Below are 20,867 nucleotides of genomic sequence, written 5' to 3' on the forward strand. Positions count from 1 at the left end.
GGGAGGGCGGTGGGTGCCCGGCGGGGCCGGGGCCGGTGCCCGGGGCGGTGTCTGAGGCCGGCGGGCCCCGGCCGTGCGGGTGCGGCGCCCCGCGAGCACTCACCGCACGGCCTGGCCCCGGCAGCTGCGCGGGAGCGTGACGGAAAGAGAGCTTTTTGTTTCATTTTTGGAGAAAGTTCTTGAATTCACAACTTTGGTTTGCAGGTGCAAAGAAGTCGGTTAGTTAAGACGTTGTTATAGTGGAAGAGAAAAATGCAGGGATGTTTGTGTAAAATGGTTGTCTTGGAAAAATATGTGTTTGTTTTAGAAAGAAATAATTCCTTTTGGTGATTTTTTTTGAGGTGGGGAATATATGCCCCAGAGAAAGGGAGAAGCAGGACACGGGTGACAGAGAGAATGAAGTGCAGGAGAGCAGGTTCAGGGAAGGGATGTAACGGGAAAGAGGGATGCAAGTAATGAATAGTAATGGTGAATAACTTAACTGGGTTATATCTCTTTTTGGCACTGCGAAGAAAGGGCTCTAATGAAACGACAACATATTCCAAAGTGACAAGGAAATGATTTGCATAATGAATAATTAAAAATGGCACTTGTTGCTGCAGGGGAAGTTTGGGGTGAGAGCTGAGGAGTGATTGCAGGTTCCCCTCGGGCTGGCTGCAAGTGACACTGACCCTGGGCAGGCCCACTGGCATAGAACAGTATTATGATAATTTGAAGTAGATAAAAGAGGAAGAAATGAAAGGCTTGGCAACCCCGTGCTCACTGCAATGGTGACAGGACTGCTGCATGTGGAAGGTTGGGATGTGCCACTGCAGGAACCAGAGGTGTTGGGAGTCTCTGTGCTCTGGGCTGAAAGCAGGCATGGGTCATGGCCAGTTGGGGTGCATCCCACAGCTGCCTCCAGCCTGCTTCCCCCTGGGCAGGAGAATCTGCAGTGCACTGCTGCAGTCTGTCCTCCGAGGGGTCTGTGGAGGGCAGGTGAATGCCCCATCCCGTGGCCTCGCTGCGTGTCCCAGCCGTGTCCCGCTGCATCCCTGCATCAGCTGCTGCTCTGACTTCCCTGTCCTGGGATCCACCCGTGCTGGAAGCCTGGGGTCTGAGGGTGACGCCCAGGAGATGGAGATGGGTGCCAGCAAACAGCTGGAGCACGGCTGGCCGTGGAGGGTGCTGCCCTGCAGGGCCAGCTTTGGCTGCCCAGAGCAGTCGGGCTGTAAAAGCCGCTTGGCTTTGGCCTCGCCGTCCTGGGGGGTTTCTGTGGCCACAGGAAGGTTCTTACACGCGTGGTGTAGATGAAGATCTGATGGCCAGCTCAGATTAAATCATAGGCTTCCCTCTCTGTTTTTATTTCCTTTGAGTACTTGCTTTATTCTGCTGCTTCAGCCTCGGTGGGGCGGTGGTAGTGACACAGGGATGGCTGTAATTAGGGGGATGAGCCTCAGCACCTCTTGATTCCTAAATAGTGGATGATTCCTGCTCAGGAACTGGTGGATAATCTGCAGACATAATTTTCTGACACCGAGGAAGTCATGTGTGTTGGGTTGTAAAAGGCCTTGTGGTAACTCTGTTACTTTCAAGGCTTAGTGGGTGTTTTCCTTAGGCATATTTTCGATGGGAATGTTGTAAACAGCATGTTAGCTAAGGCCAGCTCCTTAAGGTAAAACTGCAGGAAAAGTTCTGTTCCCATTCCTTATGATTTATGTTCATGCCAAGGATGATTTTTGCAACTATGAGTTTATCAGCAAATTCCTGCTACTACTCCTGTCTGGAGGGAAGGGAGAGGGAGGATCTGGCAGAGTTCACTTGCTTCCCTGGGAATTCCTACACTTGACTGTGTCCTGCTGTGCCCAGCCCTACACCAGGGCTCTCCTTTCCCTTGCATGACTTGTGGTCTCCACTGTTTGTGTGCCTTAAGGCAGTTGCCTATGACTATTATTTTTAAATTTAATTTTATTAACAATTATATACTGTAAACTTAGTTTCCCAAGTTATGCAGCAAAGTAAACAATGTTTCTTTCCTCCTACCCCATAGTTATTTACCAAAAGAATAAACATGTAAATATGTTTGAGTGCTGTCCTCAGTGACATTTGGAGCCTGCTCTGCTGTGAGTATGTGCAATTGCAATTCCATTCGTGTTAAAGACAGTTCCCAGCAATTAACAAGGAAAGAGAAGGGACTATTAAAACCTTGTACTAGTTGTGATGAAACTTCACAGCATCCTAAGATGAGGAAATGCAGTTAGTGTACGGAGTTGCGAGGTGAAGGCTTTGTGTGGCTGCTGTGGGTGCTGGAGCCCGCTCTGCCTCAGCAGTCTGTGCAGGGGGAATGTCCTTGTCAGTACTTTGCTCAGAGTAAAAAGCCAGAGACAAATGTTGGTTTACCCTGCATTCAAAACCAGCAGTAAGTTCTGAAGATGCTCTGAAGTCTCTTCAGCAGCTTCAGGGGCAGCAACAGGAGAGTGGCAGCAGCACCCTGAGCTGGGGCAGGCTGACAGGTACGAGGTTTCCCATGCCCACTGGGCAGTTTGGGCACTGGGTTTGATGTGTGCTGGCCTCAGGGTGAAGTCCCACTATTTATCAGAAGAATTGCTTTTCCTAGAGGGGTCAATTAATTTTTTTTAAATGTCCACTTTGTGTCAAATTCTACCCTGTGAAACAGTCCATGTTTCAGATTATGTGCATGTAATTGTTATAGAAGAACATTTGTATCCAAAATATCTTTATTTTAGGTAGCTGGGAAGAAAAAAAGGTTTGCAATAGGTGTAATCTATCCTCAGTAAAATCTGACTCGAGTTCTCACAATTAATCTTGAAATTTTGGAGGTAAAATTGCTGTTGGTTCAAATTACTAAGAGCAGCAGTGGTGCGCAAGGTGTGCACTTCTGTCACAAGGCTGCAAAATCCTGCAGTTTGAGTTCATTTTGGTTTGAATGTACAGGTTGTACAGGGAAACTGAGGCAGCCAGGCCTGAGGAAAATGCAGCTGGGCCTGAGTTTTGTGTAGGCAGATTATAAATCCTATAAGGCAAGTGCCTGACCAGTATTAGCCCAGCCTGGGGAATGGGCCAGCTCAGCTTGGGTCTGTCTGTCCTTCCACAGCCCCACTGCCTCCTGGAGCTGCCCTGATCTGAGCACTGAGATAAAATGTGACTCCTGTGTGCTCGTGGGACCTTTGCTGTGGGCAAACAGGCCAAGTACTCATTTTCTCAGAGAAATATTTTGGTACGTAAATATGCGAGGTGCATACGCGTAGCTGAACGGAGTGAATTTCCACAGGAAAACAAAGCAGTAAGTACTAGAGAGGTTGAAATATGTCCAGTCCTTTGGTGTTTGGAGCAGAGCTCCTGCACAGCCTGCTGTGGTTAGCCTGGCAGGCTGGGCTCCTTTTATCAGTCCTTCTTGTGGATGTACAGGTGGCAGTTCCAGCGCCTGCTGAGTGCCCAGCTTTTCCTGTGGGAAGTGTACCTCGCTGTCCGCCCTGGGGCAGGCTGCTCTTGTAAAAGGAATTTCTTTTCCCTTATGTAACTTGTTGGTGTTACATCCAGAGTCGGCTCTTGCAAAAGTGCGTCAGTCTTGCTTGCAGTGGCACTGAAAAAACTTAACAGAGCGTGCACTGAATTCCCCCCTTATCTCTCTATAGCACATTTTATGTATCTTGTAGTGAGATGTTTTGTTTCTGCAGTTTCAGACTTCGTGTTTCAGAAGATTAATAGACTTAGCAGCCCTGTTTGCTCAGCTTAGCAGCGATAACAATGTAATAAGTCATGAGACGGTCGCAGATCATCCGGCAAGGCAAAATATGCCTTGGACTTGAACTTGGAGCAGGTATTATTTGCAGAGAAAAGTGAAATGTTGAAAGCATTATAAATAGCGTGTCCTGACTTGGGTGGCGGTGGGTTCAGGTCTGCCCGCAGAGCCTGCACAGGAGGGGCCGATGGCATCTGCGTTCCCCTCCGGATGGCCCGGGAGGCTGAGGGCAGCGTTTGTACCGTACATGGCTGGCATTTACTGCAGCACGTACCGCCCCTGGGCGCAGGCTGGAGGAGCAGGGCTGGGCCCCGCGCTCGCAGATCCTCCCGCAGCATTCCTGCTGCCTTGCTGCCTCCCGCGCCAGCGCCCAACTGCGAGCAGTGAGTAAGGGCTTGGGAACCCAGAGCATTTTTGGGCTCGGGGCCCAAACCTGCTTCCAGAGAAGTTAATTGGAATTTTTTCCTTCTAAAAAAGGGAGAGCAGTCAGAAGTGCCCGGCCGAGCCCGGCAGGGCCGCGGGCGCTCCCGGGAGCCGGGATGGGCTGCGGGCAGCCGGAGCCCCGGGCTGCGCTCCCGAGGCTGCCGGAGCCGTGGCGCTGCAGTGGCGGTATCTGCACTGCAGTGACAGTACCCGGCGCTCCAGACAGGCTTTTCCTTGAAATGTGAGTACGTGGCCGTGGCAGCACGTGGAGTTTGCCGTGCCCGTTGGCTCTACACGTACCCGGGGTGCGGAGCTCCGGACCCCGCGCTGCCCGGGAGCGGCCGGGCTGCGGGCACGCTGCACCGGGCACGTGTGGCAGGCTTGCCGAGCCGAGGGCACAGCTGCAGCCCTGGACTGGCCGTGTAAAGGAGGTGTCGGGTCCTGCGCAGGGCCACCCGCCCTTCCTCTTCCTCGCCGCTCCCCAGGGCCGCGCTCGCCGGTGTCTCGGTGCTGCCTGTGCCTCTGGCTGCCGTGGAGGGAAGGTCCTGATAAACACGGCAGGGCTTTCTGGGGAGAAATAAACTCCCCCTTTTTTCTTCTGTGACTCTCCGAAGCTTGGAGTAAAATCCAGACAAAAATGTTGATTCCAGTGTGTGGAAGAGTTTGTTAGTGCCTGGGCAGCATTCTTGGCTTCGTGTGCCCACCTCTGGTTTTCAGTGAAGTCTGGTACTCTTTACCTGGGTCATGAATCCTTCCGTGCTCCAAACATAGGCACAGCTTCAGTGGACTTTGAGCCTTCTTTCAAGCAGTGAAAAATCAAAGGTGGCGAGTCCGTGATCCTGATAATGTAATTATGTATTTTTCAGCTTTTTGATGTGTAGCAGTTAAAAATGGTGTTTTGGGAGTGCGGGCGCTTGCTGTGGTGCTGGAGCTTTGCAGGCTGCTGGGAAGGAAGTCCCTGGGCAGATATCTTGTTTGCTGCTTATCAACGTTTTATTGAGCTCCTGTATTTATGTGCAAATATATTCAATAAATAAATCTTTAATGATGTGATCTTTGTTGTGAAAAGTAGGCACATCTGTCGGGTCCTGCGCAGGGCCACCCGCCCTTCCTCTTCCTCGCCGCTCCCCAGGGCCGCGCTCGCCGGTGTCTCGGTGCTGCCTGTGCCTCTGGCTGCCGTGGAGGGAAGGTCCTGATAAACACGGCAGGGCTTTCTGGGGAGAAATAAACTCCCCCTTTTTTCTTCTGTGACTCTCCGAAGCTTGGAGTAAAATCCAGACAAAAATGTTGATTCCAGTGTGTGGAAGAGTTTGTTAGTGCCTGGGCAGCATTCTTGGCTTCGTGTGCCCACCTCTGGTTTTCAGTGAAGTCTGGTACTCTTTACCTGGGTCATGAATCCTTCCGTGCTCCAAACATAGGCACAGCTTCAGTGGACTTTGAGCCTTCTTTCAAGCAGTGAAAAATCAAAGGTGGCGAGTCCGTGATCCTGATAATGTAATTATGTATTTTTCAGCATTTGATGTGTAGCAGTTAAAAATGTTGTTTTGGGAGTGCAGGCGCTTGCTGTGGTGCTGGAGCTTTGCAGGCTGCTGGGAAGGAAGTCCCTGGGCAGATATCTTGTTTGCTGCTTATCAACGTTTTATTGAGCTCCTGTATTTATGTGCAAATATATTCAATAAATAAATCTTTAATGATGTGATTTTTGTTGTGAAAAGTAGGCACATCTCTGTTCAATTCTTCTGATTAAATACAGCTAATGGTGGAACAGAAATACAAACATTTGAACTTCTTTCACTAATTTTTCTGCATGAGTGACAAAATTATTGCTTTGGATTTGATTTGTTTTCTACAACTTCTGAGCATTCTACAGCTTCTGCCTTTAATCACCATTTTTATAAAAGCTACGTTTTCTTAAGTTATTTCAGAAGCTGTTTTCCAAATATCCCTGTTTCTGTTTTCCAATATCCCCGTTTCTGTTTTTTCTGTGTAAGAGTAGAAATTTAAACTTTCATTCTTGGTGTTTTAAAATGGCTTTTAGAGGTAGGAAGGGAAATACAAGGAAAACAGTGATCTTTTGAGGTTTTTCCAAAATTCTTTCGTTGCGTTTAATTTGGGTAGCTTGCTGTGTTGGTGGAAAAGGGACACACTGAGGAGAACCCAAGCAGAGGAGAGAGTGTTCTGTGTGAGAAGTCCTAAGGGACAGTGTCGATGGCACTGCAGTGCCCAGCTCAGCAGCCCCTTTGTGACTTGTCCCCTGAGTGGTGAAGCTCTGCTGGCTGAGGTTGTTGCAGAGAGGCTGTTCTGGGCAGGGGCTGCTCGAGGCTTCTTTCTCGTGGTTATTGTTAGCTGCCTACATGTCATCGTGCAAAATGAACAAGCGTAACAATATACTAAAGCAAATACTGATTAAAACTTGTCTCAAAGATATTTTCCACTTATTTTCTAAACAGTTTTTATTACTTCTTTTTAATACCAGTGACTAATTTGGAGCTTTTGCTCGATATCCAAAGACACGTGTATTTGTTTAGTTTGCGTGAGATTGGTCACGGTCCAAAATTGATCACATTAGTAAGTGTTTCTGTGCTGTGGAGCATTGTATATGTAAGGATCTCTATTAAGTCAAGGAAAGAGTCTCCTAAACTGGTTTAGTTTTGCTGTGTATGGAAAAATCATTTTATATTTATTGTATAACAGTCGTCTCTGATGCCTCAGATGGTGACAGGGCAGAGAGAATTACAAATCCCGATCTCTGTGGTTTAGATTCTTATGTAACTAATTGAATAAATTATATAGATTTGTTATATTTTCTGAGAAGTTGTACAAATTTGTCGTATCCTGGAAGGATGTGATTATAAACACAAATTAATGTAAGGCCAGAATGAATCAAAGCACTGAAAGTGCTCTATTTTGGATCTGAGATTCCCTGAGAAGCAGACAGCTGTGAATGCAAATGCAGTCGGCTGTGTCTCCTGTCTCAAGCAGATGCTGGAGTGTTTTCCAGGACTGTCCTTGCTGTGATTCATGTTGGTGACCGAGCTGGGCGGTGTCGTCATCGCACTGAGCTGGCAGTGCCTCCCTGCTCCAGGTGTCCCCAGCATGGCAGTGCTGCCACTCTGTGATGCTGGCGTGGTTCCAGAGGTGTGGGACTCCCGCTCCTTCCTCGGGGGGCTGTGCCTGGCACTGCTTGGCCATGCTGTGCAGCCGGGGCACTGCTTTGCCACTTTGGCAGCAGTCCTTCAGTCCAAACTGAACTGCTCTGCTGTCCCTCATTCCCAGGTAATTTTCTGGTCCCCGGGGAGAAGCGTGTGATTGTCCCTGCCTTGCCATGGCCCGCCATGGCTGAGCTGAAGTGAGCAGCTCTAAGCGGTGGTGCAAGCAGAACTCGGTGTAACGCGTTCCTCGTGAGCTGGGCTCACCCTTTTCGGTTGCCCTGCAGCCAGGTGCAAGATGAAGCAATCCATGACTGCCATAACTCCCAGGGCCTGTTGTGCAGCAGGCAGGCAGCAGCAAGGTGTCCCCCATGGAATCGTGCCCCACTGTGCTCCGTGTGTCCTCAGGGCCTGGAGAGCTGCTGGCATTGTCACCAGGAGCAGGACCACACACCAGCAAGGAGCACGTGACATGAATGGCCTGTTCTATTCCTGGTAATTAGGTTCAGATTTAATCTTGCTAGTTAATTTGATGTGTGCAGGGATGTGGTGGCTGTATCCAGACACCTGACTCGAAATTATTGTCCTGACAAAGTGGTTGTCATGTGAACGGGCAAGAACTTTGAAATCTGGAGTTTTTGATGTGGGCAAAGGTAGGAGGGGTGGCCCAGCCAGGGATGAGTTAGTGAGGCCAAGGGGAGGAGCTCATTGTCTGGAGGAAGTGGTGCTATTAACAAATTAATAATGTTAGTAGTGACCATGTGTACGTCCTGATCCATCCAGTGCTGTCTGCAGAGCTCTCTCAGGACTCCCTTTCCCCACTGCTTTATCCAGCTGTCTCTGGGGCAGGAAAAGCACCCTCTGCACCAGGGCCACATGGCAGCTGCATTAGGAAGGGAAGTAGAAACCAGTTTGTAAGTGGAAGCTGAGCAGTGCTGAGGTGCTGGTCTGTTTACCCTGCACTACTGGAGCTGTTCAGGCAGCAGACTCGTGGGAAGCCGGGGCTGGTGTTGCTGCACCTCTCACCAGTGGGAGCTCCTCGGGGTCACTTCTCCTGAAACCACCAGCATCAGCTGAATTTGGTGTCAGGGGGAAGTGGTTCCTTCCCTTGCTGAGTCATGGACGTGGCTTTTTTTTTCTGTAGGGATCCTTCTTATGGATGGTGCTAATCATTGTGTTTTACATATATTCATACACACGTGCAGCTGGAAATCACCTGTCACGCTGGGACAGTTTGTGCCTCCTTGCTGCTGCTGCTGCTGCTCCCAGCTCTGAGTCGGGGCTGTGGGACTCACGCTGGGGTTTGCCATGTGGCTGTTCTTGAGGACAGCAGCCAGCAGCCGCTGCCACCGAGACGGGTGTGCAGGTGAGCCCGAGTCACACCTCAGGTGCAGTTTTACAGGTGCAGCGGTCAGGTCAGGCACCCTGTGCTGCCCTGGGACACGCCGGGGCTGGGGGCCTGCTCCTGAGCTGACCCCGCTGCCGTGGTCATCCTGCTGCTCTCCTGCCTTGCTTGGCTTGTGTACATTTGCAGTTAATCAAACAAAATGTGCAAGAGTCGGATTAATAAATAGCTTGTAGTTTTTGGAAGGGTGCATGGTTGATTTATTATGGCCTCTCAAAAGCCTTTGTGTAGAAACAACATGTTTAAAATTACTGTTAGAGCAAGAAAATAAAACTGATTTTAATAAAGCAGGTTTTTATTTTCAATTCAGTTTGTTATTTCTTGGAATTTTAACCTAAATCACTAGATTACTGTTATTTTTAAAGATAAACAACGTCTTTTTAGTCTTGCTTGGGCAAAGTCACTTCTTCTATGGTTGGAATTCCCCTGTGCCAGGATAATACAGAACTTCCCATTTCTGAAATACATTATGTGCATGTTATGGCAAAGGAATTACAGTGTGAGTATGTTTTTATTACCAGAAACAGTATTTGTGACTTCAGTGGTGGGTGGGGATGGATATGTAAATGCTTTGTAATACATAAATTCATGAAAAGTGGACTAAAGGCAGAATAGACCTTGCCCATTTTGTGTCCCTGACTTAAAGTTGCAAGAACAGAATAACAGCTTGTGTGCCACGTCCTCGTCCAGAGGCAGGGCCTGGCCTGTGCCTGATCTTGCTCATAAATACACATCCAGCTAATACTGTCAAACTGTGAATCCTGTGTCCCTGAAGTCTCAGATTTTTTAACAGAGATTGATATATACCCCAGCTTATTAAAAAAAAAAAATCAACAGGCATGTTTCTTGACTTTAATATTTTTAAATTCATAGCAAGAGCAGTTAATCTGTAACCGTCTGCTTCTTAAAGGAAAGAGGGTTTATGGAATTTGCAGTGTAGCTTTCTGACTTGAAAATAGCATTACTGTAATCTAAAGTAAGAGAGGATTGGGCTCTGGGATTTGTATGTCAGTGCCCATGTGCTGCTGGTGGGAATTGGTCTGCAGTTTGGTTAGGGATGGAAATCTTGGGGCAATTCCTGATTTCTGCACGTGGCTGGGGCACACAGCGTACCACATGTTGCCTCTTTTTTCATTATTTATCAAGTTTTCATGAACCGAGTACACTTGGGTGTGTTAAATTCAGATGGAATGTCACAGTTAGGTGGTTCTGCTAAAACACTTTCAGAAACTGTGAAATAGACTCAAGATAAAACCACGTCTGATGGGGATGTGCTGGAGGAGCCACTGAAGTCAGTGGGAGGTTGCACCAGGAAAGTCTGTCAGAGCTAAAACAGTACAGAAAAAAACCTTTAAAACACTACTTGTAGTAGTAGTAGTACTAAAACTATGTATGTCATGCAAAATATCTGTGTCATAGAAGCAGTGTTGGCAGTTTTTCTACTAATCTGCTGTGGCACTTAGTAGTTCAAAGCTAACATGTGCTTGCAGTTTTAGCAGGCTCCCAGTCCCAGGTTGCTGGGCTGGGGAGCTGTGAAATGCAGCCCAGGCTGCAGTACCCCCCTGGCAGTCCTGCTCTAGAGCTGGCTGCTCTCTGCTCCTGCCTTTGCACTCCCATTTTTTCCTGAAATACACAAAAGTACAGAATGGTAAGAGGAATCATCTTGCATTTCCTTGCTGTCCTGTGGGAGCAGCAGGTGCAGCCCAGAGTGTGAGACAACTGGGTTCTTCAGAATATTAAATATAAAATATAAAAGAATATTTTCCTTTATCCAAGTGGGAGCAGCAGGTGCAGCCCAGAGTGTGAGACAACTGGGTTCTTCAGATGCACTTTACTAAAGAATATTTTCCTTTATCCATTCCTATACTGTTATGTGACAAGATGTTAATTAGCTCATTGTTTCAGCTTAATTTTGTGACAGTGCTATAATTATATCCCTCAATTGTGCCATGGAGTAATTGCTGTATCTCTTCCAAATTTTATATTGAGATATGTTATTGGTAAACTTTGAGTTTGGCAGAGGTGTTTTGAAAATACTGTAAGGAGTCAGTAATTTTGTGTTCCTTGATTTAAAAGACAGCCATTTGGCAATTTCAAGCTTTGAGACTGCCCTGTCAGTGTAAATAGAATATTGATTTTATTCCATTTCCTATCTCATTAGAGTCATTGTCATGAGGATGAATTCACGTTGTGTAATTATGTGTTCTTGCTGACAGCTCTCATGTCATTGAGACTGGTGTTTTCAGCTTCCACTTTCTCTAAGCATAAAAATAGCATTCTTCCCTGCCATCTTCCCCTTCAGTGTTGGGCTTCTTGCCTGCCCAGCTTTCTACATCTTTCTTTGAGAGACATGTGTGAATTGAGATAGAGAGGGACGTCCAGCAAACCCAGTTACAGGAACAGTGAAACAGTGCCTCTTTGGGAGCGATTCTCAGTGCAGGGAGCTACCTTATTTTTGTGTCAAAGACTGTGATGAGGGGGGAAAATGCATTGTTAATCTGTCTGCACATTTCTTTATAGCAATAAGGGGAAGTAACAGGGGTCTCTTCTGTGTCAGATTCACTTTCCTGGACATTTCCAGATAACCTTTCCATTGATTTGTGAGGCTGTTTCTTAATCATTTTCACTGACCCAGCTCAGGAGACAACTAAGTCATCTCTGTTACCCTCCTAAGGAATGACTCCTCAGTGTTATTTCTCTCTTCTGTCTCTTCTGAGAATCACTTTTTAATTTGCTTTCAATCCTTGCATCTTGATATTCAGTGAAGGCAAGTTTCTGCCTTGGCCAAACCAATGTTGCAATATTCCCAAGACAAGTGGCAAATGCTTCCAAATGTCAAAAAGTGAACTTTAAAACCCACCTGTGTATCACAAGAGTCTTTAGTACTGACTGCTCTGCTAGGTGGGGGTCTAGAAACCCCTAAATCAGTTTTAATTGAAAGAAAAATAAGAAGTTCAATCCTTTTCCTGTCCTGTTCCTATGGTTCTCCCTCTGGAGTCGTTACAGTCGTTCCCATCTTATCAGCCACAGCCCAAAGGAGCTATCTCATGTATCACTGGGTTTTGCAGACAGTGTATCTTCTGGGGACTCCTTCGTGACTGAGTGAGTATCACAAGAGAATTTCCAAGTGATGGGAAAATAGTTTATGCAGATAAAAAAAGATAATTCTATGCTGACATCTTCTTTATTTAGTTGGGATATTGAAGATAAACCTCTGGTCTGACGTCAGGCTTTATTTCTGCTCAAAGGCTATTTTTAAAGCTGACATTTCTGGCTGTTTTCAGGTAGACAACAAACTATGACAAAACACCTTTTCTTCAAGTAACTGTTCATACAAAATATACATCTAGTATTTCTTTGTGTTCTGAAGATTTACCTTCCAGGCGTCAGCTCCTTGGAGAAATGCTTTTCTTTTTGTGGCTGGCAGCCTGAAGAAGGAAGGGTGGAATTCAAGCTCAGTTAGTGTGGTCACCAGTGTGTCACTGACCTCAGCAGGAGCAGGATTTCTCTCTGAGTGGGTGATTGTCCAAATCCTAACAGAAAACTTATTACAGACCTGGGGGTAAAACACAGTTAGGGGAACCTTACCAGGAATATTTCTCCTGTCAGTACATGAGAGTACACAAGCTAGTTTTATCTGTTTTCATTTTGGATGCTGCCTTCATGCTCTCTTTCCTTTCTTGTTAGAGGTGACTACTTGTGTAATGAGAGTGAAATACCTTGTTTGGGAATGGTGGCCTTTAACTTGCATTGGCTTTAGCATATAAAATGCATCAATTTGCTGCTCGAACTCTTCTTGGTGTTTGGAAAAATCAATTGGTATGGATTGGTTACCAAGCTGATGAACAGGAGAAAACCCTGCTTAGAGCTGTTCCACAGCTTTGTGGCAGAGCTCTTCTTGCTGGCATTGGCAGCACCCTGTCCTGAGGCTCTCACAGGGAACAGATGTTCCTAACAAAATAACACGTGTCATTTTGTGCAGTGCAGGAGTGGTGGTGGGAGGACACAGATCCAGCTCTTGTCTGTGGAGGACAAGTTGCAGTGCACCTTGACTGAAGGCTGGGAGATGTGTTCAGGCTTCCAGAAGTGCTCTGATGTGCTGGCATTCCTGCAGAGGCTGCAGGGATGCCTGCTGGGTCTGGTGGACCTGCTGGCACGCGGGCCCAGCAGCACATTCTCTGCTTTCAGATCTCTTGGTGCTCATCTGTCACGGCTGGGAAGCGTGGCACAAGTGCAAGAACCAAACTGGTTTGCCTGGACATTTGTTACAGAACAAGTTTTCAAGACCTAAGAATTCAATATCCCAAGGACTGAGGAGTAGTGACTGCTGGTGCAGGATGACCCCGAACTTGAGAGTTTTAGGCAGTTGATGCAAATGAGTATCTGTGTTTACCACAAGGACACTTAGTTGTTAACCTGTGCTTGCAAGTAATTGTGTAGTTGTTTGTCCCTTGCTAGCAGGGATTAAAAACTTGGCATGATGTCAAGTGTCCTGGCAAAGAACACACGGTGCCTGTTGTAATCTCATTAGCTCTGTTAGGTGTGTTTTCCTTCCCCTGGAGTTGGTTGTTCTGATCACTGTGTCCCTAGAAAAAGACTGTAGCTTTTTCTCATCTGTTGGTTTGCATGCACGCTGACAGCATCGCTTCCCAGGGTGTGACTCTGGGGGCTGTGTCAGTGACCTGCAAAGGAGAGCGGTGGGAAATAGGAAGATGATGAAGCAGCATCTTTAGGAAGACGGGGATGGGGCTAGTCTTCCCCTTAGCGCAGGCAGAGGATGCTGCTGGGGGTGCAGAATCCCTGTCGCTGGTGCTGTCAGCGTGTGCCAGGCAGTGCCACGAGGGTCCCTCTGCTCCGTCCTCCGGGCACTGCGATCCTCAGGTGGAGACAGGACCTGTAGTTCATTATAGCAGATCTGCATTTGCAGGTGGCACCAGGCTTCTGTGGCAGAGCTGGGTCTGAGTCGCGGCGTGGAGGGGAACCCACGCAGCCCAGGTCGGCATCCGCGGGCTGGGTTTGCGGTGCTGGGTTTGCGGTGCTGCCCGGCTGGGTTTGCGGTGCTGCCGGGCTGGGTTTGCGGTGCTGCCCGGCCGGGCGGGGTCGCCCCGCCGGTACCGCCGGGCCGCACGCGCGGCCCCCGGCGGGCGCGCTCGGGGCAGCGCGGCGCGGCCGGCGTCTGACAGGCGCGACCTTTCATAAGACGGCCCCCGCCATTGGCTCCCTGCCCGGAGTGTCGCTGCAACGCTCGCCGCGATTGGCCCGCGGCGGTGCTGCCGCCCGGCCCCGCGCGGGGACGCGGCCCCGCCGCCCGCAGCCGTGAGTGCCCTGCGCGGGGCGGCGGCTCGCGGGGCGCCCGCGCCGCCCGCTCGTAACGTGTCTCTTCTCTCCACAGGTTGGTACTAAGAAGTGCCTTTCCTGACGTCGCTGCTGCTTGGGACCGCTTCTAGAGCAGCCGCTGCTTTTGCCTTGCTTGCTGCCAGCTAGACTGCGACGACAGCGCTCCGCCGCTGCCAGCCCCGCGCCCGCCGGGAGGAGGGTCCGGCGCTGCTCCCCCGCCGCCGCTGCACTGTGCACTAAAGTGTGCCGCGAAGGTCAGAGCTCTGCTGCCCGAAAGCCAAGGAGAGGAGGAGAAAAAGCCCCAGCCTAAAGCCGGTGCCGGTCGTTGCTCTAAACTGCTGCATCTGTCTATGCCAAACTAATCGATCCCGATTGCACCGCAGAGCCCGCTGCGAGCCCGCTGCCTGGAGCCACCTGCCAGCCGCCGTCCCCGGGAGCAGCTCGGGAATTGCTGCCGGAGCCCGCCACGTTCCCATGCTTGCGGCGGCCGCACTCAGGACGGGATGCTGAGCTAGTCCCGGCCCCGCTCCGCAGGCGCACCCGGCTGGCGGCCCGGCCTTGCCCAGCCCCGCTAACGGGGCCACGCTCCCGACTCTGGTGACACAGCTCTTCCTCGAGATTGCAGCCACCCGTTTTACACGTACTTATTTTAAAATAGGGAGCGGGGGAAAAAAAGTGTTCTGGAGGTGGCACTTTCATAATTTCCAGTTTATCAGTTTGGCTACTCGTTTGCCCATTTTTATTGGAAATTTTAACTACCTGTAAAATCTAAAGATGGCTGTTAGCGTCACACCGATCCGGGACACAAAATGGCTAACGCTGGAAGTGTGTAGGGAGTTCCAAAGGGGGACTTGCTCACGACCAGACACGGAATGTAAATTTGCACACCCGTCGAAAAGCTGCCAAGTTGAAAACGGACGCGTAATCGCCTGCTTTGACTCATTGAAAGTGAGTAAATATTACATTATTTTCAAGGATAAATGGTTAATGGAAGAAGCAGTTGTAGCCAGAGAAATCCTGCAGCCGAACAGGAGCAAGTGCTGGCTGCCAGCAGTGGGGTGTTTTGCTGCTTTTATTTTATTGATGCTTGTTGATTTGTGTTGCTGCTTTCCTCAGGGGACGGGGAAGGATATAGGGAACGAAGGGAAAATACGTCTGGCAGGGCTCGAATCCCCACTATGGCTACAGGGGCTCATTCTTCGCCTCCAAATTATTCCCTGCCTGTAGCTGGAATAAAGGGCACTTTACGTAGAAACAGCAAAGTCACTGTGAGGATTCTTTGTTTTTAATAGCACAAACCACGTAAGCAATATGAGGATTTGTTTCCATCTTGTAACTACCAGCAGGTTGTTGGTGGTGAACCTTAGAAGAGTGTTTTCCTCCCTGGGTTATTCATGTGTCTGTGAGCACCCTGCTTGCCTTTCTGTGGTTGGCACTGGTGTGGTTATCCCATCTTCTTCCCAAGTGCACTGGCTTAAGGGAAGGACAGCACTTAGCAGAAGGCAAGGTGCCTCTGGACGTGCAAGCATGGCAGGATCAGAGCGGTTTTCAGGAGGCACATCCCCTCTAGGCACCAAAATATAGGGCTGTTGTTTCACTGTAGCTGCCGTGTCAGTGATAGATGTTAAATGTGCGGGTCCCAGCTCCTTCCCTTGGTTTTTCATGGTTTAAGTAACCTAACATGTAAAATACACATACCACAAACAGTACAGAATTAATCCAGCGGAGTCATGCAAAAATCAAAACTTGGGAAGCAGCAATTTGTCTGTCAGTTTTTTCTCCAGTGTGATTTTCTGTTCCCTTGCCCGGGTCCCGAGGAGGGGAGCTGGCTGCTGGCAGGGCCGTGCTGGGGAGGGAGCTGAGCTGGAGCAGCTCGTGCAGCTCGTGGCTCAGCCGGCGCAGCGCGAGCGGGGCAGGAAGTGGCTCTCTGTGGATCCCCAGCGTCCCGAGCTTCACAGGGGACGGGGTAGAGCTCTACAGTGCTCTCAGGCCTGAAATGCTCCACCACCCCCAGCCACGGCTTAACTTGCACATACTGTAAGGATTTGTTTGTCTGTTGTTCAGTTTATTTGTAAATACAGCAATTACAATGCATGCAGGGTATCAATATTAAAATGTGGAAATAAGATGTTTTCATGCATCAAGCACGTGCTGGAGGTAGGAGCAGAGCCAGGGCTGCTGGTGCCAGTGGGGAGTCCCAGCCCTGTGTGCCACCACGAGGACACGGTGCCACTGCGTGTCACCGTGGGGATGGCGGTGCTGCCAGCACACAGGCCTGGCCCCAGAGCCTCTCAGCTGTTCCTGAGCAGGGGGCTGTGACTGCCGCCGTGGGTTTGCTGGTGCTGCAGCACCCGCAGTGTCCCCGGCTTGGTTTCCCAGCAACGAGTGTCTGGCCACCGCGGGCTGACCCCACTGGCCTAGCGCTTCTCATCACCAGGATGTGGCTGAAAGGCTGGAATCCGGCCACGGAGTGACCCGGACATGATGTCAGTGGTCGCTGGAAGTGCCTTAAAATCTCAGTGCTGGACGGGGGTGCTGCTGGTGCTGGAGCCGGGCGGCAGCGCGAGCTGGTGTCTGTGTGAGAGGGGACAGAGCGCAGCCTGGCCTGCCTTCCTCAGCCCCGGCAGCGTGACTGACCCTTCTGCTGCCGTCAGCAGGGCCCTTCGCTTCCTTTTTTAATGCAGGAACTGAGGCTGACCTTTGCCAAGCACTGCAAGGTCCGTGGGTGATAACCGTGGGTAACGTTACAGCGCTGCTGCGGATCCTCGGAAAGGAGTGTGCTGCTGCCCTGTGGAGTCAGCGCAGGGGCCGAGCTGGGAGCTGGGAAAGAATCTGCTGTTTAAAAATACACTGCTGACCAGAGCTGTTTACTTGTGCTCATGCTGAAAGGTTTGCCAGTGGCTGAGCTGCTGTGTGCTGGAGAGGCTCCCGGGATCCGGGGCAGGATCCCGCGGTGTCCCGGCGTGGGCCCGGCGCCTGTGGCTGCCAGCGGCTCCCCAGCCCCTGGGCACGGTGGTCAGTTAGGTCGCTGTACCCTGCACGAGAATACCTTGGGGAAACAGGAAATGGAATATCGCCTTTTGGGGAATTCCCAGTCCAATCCCCATTGCTGAAGCCATTGCTCAGTTTTGGTTTTGTTTCAGCTCTGTGTCAGTTTTGGTGTGTGCTGAGCTCAACCAGCTCTAGTCGTTGAGTTACCTTGCTGCAATATCCCAAACTTCAGATGTTCTGCAAAAGCAATTTAGGGAGATGCTGCACCAGCTCTGTCTGGACCTTATAAGGTCAGTCAATACTTCAGTACAGATTAAAAAAGATTTTTGGTTAGGACATTCAAAAGTAATTTTTAATTTTTCAGTAATTCAATATGGATGTAATGTCCTTGTTCTTTACTAAAATAGCAGCACGCTGAAAAGTTGACCTTAATGTTAAAATATTTGATTTCTTATTAATGTATATAATATTAGTATTAATTAGACAGCTATTCTTGCATTATCTCTTGAACATAAGACAGATACTTAGTCACTGAATTTTTCTCTACAAACTCCTGCATCTTGGCAGGAGTGGAAGTGAGGTGACCTTTAAGGTCCCTTCCAGCCCAGCCTGCTGTGATGCTGTGATGTGTCACTCCAAGACCTGGTGTGCCCTAGGAGTGACTGCTGTGTGGAGCTGACGTCAGGCAGGTGTGAGTGCTGCAGAGCTGCAGCCCCTGGGCAGGACTTCTCCGAGCTGGAGATGGCCTGTGTGCTCGGCTATATTTGGAACATAAACAGGCAGAGCAGATCCTCGCAGGGAGGGACCCTGGGCAGTGGCAGTGCCCTTCGGCGCTGGCCCCGGCCCAGGTGTCCTCTGCGGGCGCAGGGACAGCGCACCGAGCGCGCAGCCGCCGCAGCCAACTCCGCTGCCCTGCCCTGCCCTGCCGGGAGGAGGCAAAAATAGATGCCAGAAGTGAAACTCGCAGCTTGCGTAAAGCGCTTTTTTTTTTTAATTTTAATTACTATTTCCCCCTCCTGTGAAATGAAGGCTCACACTCTGTGCAGGGCTAGAGCGAGGAAGGCGGTGTTGGCTCCCGAGGTTCCCTCCTGTGCCGTGCGGGAGCGGTGGCACTGGGCTCTGGACACTCCGTCTGGCTGCAGACACGTCCTGTGGGTGCTCCTGGCAGCTGCTCCTTACCTGCGAGCAGAACGAGCAGCCGCTGGCTCCATTGGGAGCGTGGGGAGCAAGAGGCAGCCAGGCCCGTGGCTGTGACCTCGGGGCTGCTGCAGGAGGTCAGGGCTGGGACAGCCCCAGCGAGATGTTATCATCCTGCTGCCTAATTAGCGCGGATGGAACCTGCTAGGCTGGCCTGGGGGAGCGCGTGAATCAAGATGAGCGTGTGTGGGATAATCTGGCCCTTAGATATTAGGAGGATAATTTTAAACCAAGAATGATTATGTAGTGTATTCAAATTATGCGCTGGAGCGGCTGAGTCAGCTCCAGCTCTGGCTCTGCCTTGTTTAAATGCCGTAGGATTTTTTTCCTAAATTTGGATGCCTAAAAGCCTGTTAGACTGTCTACCGCAAAAATAAGCTCGAGTTCCTATATCAGGAAACTGGTTTGCAACAGAAATTTGATTTTTACCATCATTTTGAAACATTTTTTCTTCTTTCTTTTTCTTGGAAAAATAAGCCGAAGTAGAACTCGTTTTGAAATTACGTTAGCTTCGTCAGATGTTCCGATAGATGAGTCATCCGCGTTTCCTGAAAGCTGAGATAAAGATGTCTGAACAATGGGGAGATGGATGTCAAATGCAAATCTTGCGGGAGCTGCAGATGTGCCGAGGCCAACGTCACTGTGGCCGGGCGGCCACTGCCAGCCCTGTGCTGGGGAAAGTGTCACACGGCAGGAGGGGCAGGGGGATGGGGTGTCCCGGTGCTACCCCCGTGCTGCCTCCAGGGCTGTCCCGGTGCTGTCCCGGTGCTGCCTCCAGGGCTGTCCCGGTGCTGTCCCGGTGCTGCCTCCAGGGCTGTCCCGGTGCTGTCCCGGTGCTGCCTCCAGGGCTGTCCCAGCACTATACCAGCACTATCCCAGCGCTGTCCCAGCTCTATCCCAGTGCTATCCCAGCGCTATCCCGGTGCTGTCCCAGCATTGTCCCAGTGCTGTCCCAGCGTTGTCCCAGCGCTATCCCAGTGCTGTCCCGGTGCTACCCCCAGCACTATCTCAGCGCTATCCCAGTGCTATCTCAGCGCTGTCCCAGTGCTGTCCCAGTGCTGTCCCAGTGCTATCCCAGTGCTATCCCAGTGCTGTCCCGGTGCTACCCCCAGCACTATCTCAGCGCTGTCCCAGTGCTGTACCCAGGACTGTCCCAGTGTTGTCCCAGCGCTATCCCGGTGCTGTCCCAGTGCTGTCCCAGCACTATCCCAGTGTTGTCCCAGCACTGTCCCAGTGCTGTCCCAGCGCTATCCCAGTGTTGTCCCAGTGCTATCCCGGCGCTATCCTGGCGCTATCCCAGCGCTATCTCAGTGCTGTCCAAGTGCTGCCCCCAGCGCTATCCCAGTGTTGTCCCAGCACTATCCCGGTGCCATCCCAGTGCTATCCCAGCGCTGTCCCGATGCTGTCCTATTTTTTTTTTTTTAAGAAGAAGCTGGAAACCAGAAGTGTAAGTCACTTCAGTGATGATGTCTGAGGTTGAAGCTCTGGTGCCTAGTGTCTGAGACCCACCAGCACTTGGTATGACAGTATTTTATCTTCTGATGTAGAAGTGTTTATTTTTTTAAAGTAGAACGCCTGGACTCTGTAAAAGTGACTGCCACTTTTTACCAAGAAGGCTAAAAAATACATACATGTAGCATTATTACTATTATTATTATTATTGCTGAAATTCATGAGCATCTTATTTCTTCTACCTCAGAGATGTAACTGTTAGTTGTTCAAGTCTCTCTACTAAAGTCTCTCTACTTTGTCACTGCTTAAAAAATACTGATTTTTTTTGACTTGTTGTTCTCCCTTGTGTGACACTTACCTAAGGGTGTAGAGTAAGAGCTCTATTTCATTTAACACAAAGAAAAGAAAATCCCATAAGCCTATTGCACTAATCCTGTTGAGAATGGCAGATCCTGGGTCTGATTCTTCTTCAATGAAGGCAAAAGAAGAAACCCAGCATACCTGAGCAGGTGATTCCTGGGTAGTTTTACCTGTGTGGTGTCTGGCATCCCTGGAGCACGGGTGGTGGCAGGACTCGGGGTGCAGGGATGAGGTGAGGCTCAGGGCTGGGAGGCAGATGGACACATGGCTGATTGCAAGGAAGCTCGTAAAGCAGTAACCCTTGGCAAAAAATGAAAACATAAACAATGTTCAAATTCCTAAGGTCTGATTTGCCATTTTTCTCCTCTCCAGCCCCTGCGCCTGCCAGCAGGCTGAGCTCCAGAAGAGGAAGCAAAGGGAAAAGTGGCAAACACATCGAGAAAATGGTGCAATTGTTAGGTGGAGTGGCAAATAGTCCATTAGCAAACCAAACAATTGAAAGCACGTGTGTTCCTCTGTGGGAAGATAGATGGTGTTTTGAAATCTTATCAGGCCTTTGGACAGAGGAGTTACAACTAACTACAGCCTTCACAGCTCATTTTACAGTTTCAGCTCTGCCTCGGCAGAAAGAAATTAAGTAGGAATTAAAACATTGCACTGCAGCATTTGCAGTGTCATTTCTTAAAGGCTGTGCATAATAGAAACCAGCGTGGGCTCCTGTTACAGTCAGGAACTCTGCTGGGCATAGTCAAAATCGGTAAAATTCTCAACTGGTTTGCAGGGAAGATGTAAGGAGGCATAAAATAAGAAA

The 20,867-nt window shown here is 49.8% G+C and overlaps 1 protein-coding gene across 18 annotated transcripts in view; it reads left to right on the forward strand.

Annotated features, from left to right (window-relative positions):
- MBNL1 (muscleblind like splicing regulator 1) overlaps positions 1-20,867 on the forward strand; it is a 64,760-nt gene that overhangs the window by 4,469 nt on the left and 39,424 nt on the right. For 2 of the 18 annotated variants that reach the window (XR_005955139.1, XM_041467583.1), the window contains exons 1-2: positions 13,374-13,714; positions 14,112-15,004. The exons of 2 other annotated variants lie outside the window; for them this stretch is intronic. Coding sequence is in view for 10 of the 16 variants with exons in the window: in XM_041467583.1 (XP_041323517.1) it covers positions 14,831-15,004 (174 nt within the window). In the remaining 6 variants the exon portion in view is untranslated. Of the gene's footprint in view, positions 1-13,365; positions 13,715-14,000; positions 15,005-19,693; positions 19,763-20,867 lie in introns of those variants that run through there. 14 more of the 18 variants (XM_041467581.1, XM_041467586.1, XM_041467585.1 and 11 more) reach the window with 11 other exon arrangements.

The sequence above is a fragment of the Pyrgilauda ruficollis genome, unplaced genomic scaffold, assembly GCF_017590135.1.
Source record: "Pyrgilauda ruficollis isolate IOZ18807 unplaced genomic scaffold, ASM1759013v1 scaffold21, whole genome shotgun sequence".
Taxonomy (NCBI): Eukaryota; Metazoa; Chordata; class Aves; order Passeriformes; family Passeridae; genus Pyrgilauda; species Pyrgilauda ruficollis.